Source organism: Cannabis sativa, chromosome X (assembly GCF_029168945.1).
Source record: "Cannabis sativa cultivar Pink pepper isolate KNU-18-1 chromosome X, ASM2916894v1, whole genome shotgun sequence".
In the NCBI taxonomy this organism is placed as follows: Eukaryota; Viridiplantae; Streptophyta; class Magnoliopsida; order Rosales; family Cannabaceae; genus Cannabis; species Cannabis sativa.
The window spans coordinates 43344316-43349539 of record NC_083610.1 but is presented as its reverse complement, the minus strand read 5'-3'; the positions used below and the strand labels follow the sequence as shown (position 1 = coordinate 43349539).

The 5224-nt window shown below is 30.4% G+C and overlaps 1 protein-coding gene across 1 annotated transcript; it reads left to right on the top strand.

Moving 5' to 3' along the window:
- The first annotated feature begins 509 nt into the window (after window positions 1-509).
- LOC115709427 (trihelix transcription factor GT-2) lies at window positions 510-3704 on the top strand. Its single transcript, XM_030637533.2, has 2 exons — window positions 510-1114; window positions 1845-3704. Exons 1-2 carry the CDS (start codon window positions 750-752, stop codon window positions 3535-3537), a joined length of 2058 nt encoding a protein of 685 aa, XP_030493393.2. The 5' UTR covers window positions 510-749; the 3' UTR covers window positions 3538-3704.
- The last annotated feature ends 1520 nt before the right edge of the window (window positions 3705-5224 follow it).

The following is a 5224-nucleotide window of genomic DNA, read 5'->3' as shown; positions in this document are numbered from 1 at the left end:
TAAGAATACAACATTTTAAAAATATCAGTATTTTACCACACACAATATTTATATCTGTATTTATACTTGTATAATTAAAAGGGGTAATATAGAATTAATTAAGGTCAATGAGGTAATGGGAGGGTAGTTTGGTAATTTGAGGTAGGGAAGTGTGAAGCAACGACCACTGAAATCCAAAACGAAAACGCTCCCAATGGCAAAGCTGACCTACAACAGGGGCCGACTCTTATTATCCCAATCTCCTCCTTATCTATACCTGTACGTTCCCACTCATATATTTATTTATTTATTTAATTTTCACCAAAAATATTATTATTACACACAATTAATTATTTTCTTAAAAAAAAAAGAAATTAATTATTACAAGGTTCATGTATATATAATTAGCTTTTTATTTTTTTATGATAAAACCTTAGGCAATGCTGGCTCTTAATTTGAAATTAAAAAGATTCTTTAGCTCTAAATGTACCCTAAACATCCCCTTTTATTATTTTATTTTAATTATTAATTAAAAGGATTGTGCCTCTACATAGTAAATGACAGAAAAACCCATCTCTATTAAATTATAAAGAAATCACGTTCATATATTCCAACCCCTTCTTAAAACCCAAACGGAATTCACTCTCTCATCAAATTCTTTCTCACAAATATTTTTTTATTTTTATTTTTATTATTTTTTTTTCTTTCTCTCTACAATCTCTTTTTTTTCTCCTTCAGCTGTAATTTGGAGATCCACATCAGATCAGATCATGGGAGACTCAAGTAATGATCATCGAGCTGGGGTAGTAGCTGTTTCAGCCTCCAACGTTACGGTGGAGGCAGCGGTAGCCACCACCCAAGATCATGTTCTTGAACTTCGCCACCAGGGAGGTAGTGGCGAAGACAGGAATAACAATAATAATATTGTTGAAAGTAATTTATCGAACAATTCAGCTGAAGAAGAGAACAAATTATTATTCGACGAGAGTGGCGGCGGCGGTGGTGGTGGTGACCGGAGCGGCGGAAACCGGTGGCCTCGTCAAGAGACTTTGGCTTTGTTGAAGATAAGACAAGATATGGATGCTATTTTTCGTGATTCTAGTCTCAAAGGTCCATTGTGGGAAGAGGTTTCAAGGTAATAATTATTATTATGTATTTATAATTATTGATTTTATTTTTTGTTAATTCAGTTCTACTCTTCTTCTAATTACTTGACTTGATTTATTTGATGAATTCAAATTTGTTTTTGATTTTTTTTTTCAATAAAGCTATAATAAATTAATGAAGTTAGATTAAATTAAGTGAAAATTAATAATCTGGAGAAATTGAACAAAATTTCAATTCTTTCTTCCAAGTGGGGTTCGCATTCTTGAATTAATTAACTAAAGAACAGTTAATTCTATAAATAAATATTAATTTCAAAGCATTTTTTTTAGTTTAAAAGCAATACTAATATTGCATGGGGGCTTAGTTAATATATGTATTTATTTATGCATAAAAAAAACGAAAATTTACAGAACGAAAGAGCACTTCTGATTAGCTATAAAAATTAATAATGTACTGTTCTCCACATGGGATATAATATAAGGTATAAGAAAAAAAAAAAGGAAAAAACTTTATGCAATATAAGTATATAACGATATATATAACTTATATTATGTGATCAAAGTTATAATAAATGACACATTCGTCATCAATATTCTTGAATTCACAAAATTATTATACTACTTCCAAACTTAAAATACAATCTTCTCTCGTTACAATTAATGTTTTGCCAGTAGTTTTAAAATTATTAGATTGATCAATATAATATTTTACGTAACATATTATTAAAATTAAAAATTAAATTCATTTTTGATATAAAGGAAGCTAGCTGGTCTTGGGTTCAAAAGAAGCGCAAAGAAATGCAAGGAGAAATTTGAGAATGTTTACAAGTACCACAAGAGAACCAAAGAAGGCCGTACAGGCAAGACAGAGGGCAAAACCTACCGATTTTTCGATCAATTAGCGGCTTTCGAACAAAACCACCACCCGCCGCCACCTACTCCGCCACCACCACCGCCACAACAGCCTTCAAAACCACAAGTCATAGTAAACAATTCACCACCACCACCACCATGGACGACCCCTCCTCCAATCACTACAGTCACTTATCATCAAAACCCTACAAAAAATAATGATAGTAATAATAGTAATAATATTCCTCTTCTATCCCCACTAGTAGTACCATTGCCACCAACACCAACACCAACAAATAATACTACTATGAATAATATTAGTACTAATAATAATAATAATAATAATAATAATAATAATTCTTTATTATTCCCTCCACAAACCAAATCAATAAACCATCTTAACACTACCACCACTGCTACTACTACAGCTGTTCCAACTGCTACCACAACAGGTATTGATCGCCATCAATACCTGTTCTCGAGCTCGTCCACTTCCTCTTCTACTGCTTCTGACGAGGAATTTCAAGCCAGAAGCAGTAGCCGAGGGCAGAAGAGAAAGAGAAAGTGGAGAGACTTCTTTAGAAAATTGACGAAGGAAGTGATAAGAAAGCAAGAGGAAATGCAAAAGACGTTTCTAGAAACCGTTGAGAAATCCGAACAAGCGAGAATTGTCCGCGAAGACACCTGGAGGTTACAAGAGATGGCAAGAGTAAACCGCGAGCACGAAATTCTTGTCCAAGAAAGGTCCACGGCAGCCGCCAAAGACGCGGCTGTCATCGCATTCTTGCAGAAGGTCTCTGCCGGCGGTGGAAGCTCGGCGGTTGTTGTTCCGCAGAATAATTCAAGCCATTTGTTCTTATCCAATAACTATCAAGATCATAACAATCACCACCACCATCACATTCCGGCGGTGTCATTACCACCGCTACCGTCACCTCAGCAGCAACACCAGCAGCAGCCAACACCGCCGGCACGGCCCAAATTAGGCGATAACTCGTCTAATTTAAGCCCTTCACGGTGGCCAAAATCAGAAGTTCAAGCTTTAATAAACCTGAGAAGAACACTCGAGTTGAAGTACCACGAAAACGGACCAAAAGGGCCGCTTTGGGAGGAAATCTCGGCCGGGATGAGGCGACTCGGGTACAACCGAAGCTCGAAAAGGTGTAAGGAGAAATGGGAAAACATCAACAAGTATTTCAAAAAAGTTAAGGACAGTAACAAGAAAAGACCAGAAGATTCAAAGACATGTCCTTACTTTCACCAGCTTGATGCATTGTATAGAGAGAAAACGACAATAAAAAACAATGTGGTTGATCAAATTCAAAACAACAATGTATTAACAATGGAACCATTGATGGTACAACCTGAAAGACAATGGCCTGATCAAAGTACTAATAATAATTCAGAAGAGGAAGAAGATGATGAAGATGATCATGAGATTTTACTAGATGATGATGAAGAAAGAGATAGTAGTAGCACTGAGCTTGATCAAGATCTTGATCATCATCATCATGATAATAAGCAAGGTGGCAGTTATAATTCGGTAGTTGTTGATAACAAACTACAATCTTCTTCTTCTATGAACATAGTTGTTGAGTAAGGACAAAACATGACGAAGCTTCATTTTTTTTTTATTATTTTTTTTACTCATAATTAAAGAAATTATTACAAGTTTGAGAAAGGGGAATTGGGGGGAAAATTTGTTTATTATTATGTACTGGTGATTTTACCGAATTTGTTTACTATATATATACATGATTATTATGGTATATGTGAAAGGATAATATGTAATATAATATATATAAACAATAAACATATATATATATATTTCAGTTTTATGTAATTTTTAGTTACAACTATATATAGAAGGAATTTTCATTTTTTTATGTTTTTTTGGTGAAGTTTTTACAAAAATATAGTTTATATTATTTTTTGAAAACATTATTTTATTGGAAAAATTAAATAAATAGTGTAACTAAAGGAGTAACTTGTTACCTTAATTTTTAGTGTTACTAATAGTTACTTTATAATGTTTTTCTTTGTTTTTTAATTTTTTTTCTATAAATTAAATAACTTTTTTGAAGAAAGAACTATATAAAATGTGTAATTTTCATTATAGAATAATGTTTGAAACACACATCTATAAATTAATTACTAAGGTTATAATTAATTATAACTATATACTAAAAAATTATACATATACCACTGTAATTTTTTTTTGAAATATAAAAGTGACGAAAATACAAGTACCGGTTTCTGATAAGTCTGTTACATTAGTCGGTAAATAATATTATTTACAAAATTATTACATATATATATAGTTACGAACTTGGAATTATATAATTATAAATTTAATTTATAGACCTAAGTTAAAAAAAAATTATTATTACAAATCATGTATATTTTGTTAATTAATAGAAAATGAAATATTGTATTCATTATTATATCCATTCTGTATTTTTGTATACTTTCTAGATTTTGTAATTTTAATTTTTAAAATCTAAATTATTTTAGCTATAGCTAATATTTATTTAACATTAATGTGTATTAATCTCATATTATATTAATTGTAATTTTTCATATCATTATCTATATTGACGTCCTGAACAATACTCATGAAGGCATAGTGTTATTTAATTTTAGCAAATGACGACATAATTAACGTCATTGATATTATCTATAAATGTAATATTCTTATATATTTAGAGATACATGCAGTCAAAATAATTAAATTGGTATAATAGATCAGATAAACAGTAATACTTTTTTAAGTTTTTTCATTGTACATATTGGAACTTGAACAGTTTCTCTGTTAATAAACCTTTTTAAATATTTATCTTCCCAGTATTTTAGCTACGTACAAAAATCTTTTTACCATGTATATATATGTAAGTGTTCTAACAATATTGATCAAAGTTGATTTAATATAAATCTAAATATTTGCAACATAAATATCTAACATTGTAATCGTTAAAGACTCATCGATTTTTTTAAGCAGCAAAACTATACTAACGTTAGTAAAAAAATATATATTAGTTAATTAATGAAGCAAATCATCATATATTTATTATATTTAGTAGGAGAATTTGAAAGTCGATTACATATATTGATAATTTGATATCTTTATATATTAAAAGTGCCTATCTAACGGCAATTTTTGGTTCTAACGGCAATTCTTGGTTTAACAGAATATTCTTAAAAATAAAAAGAATATTCTGTTAAATTTAACGATTAGGTTTGATCTCCCGTTAACAAATAAACCCAATAATTAAACCCAAAAAATTAAA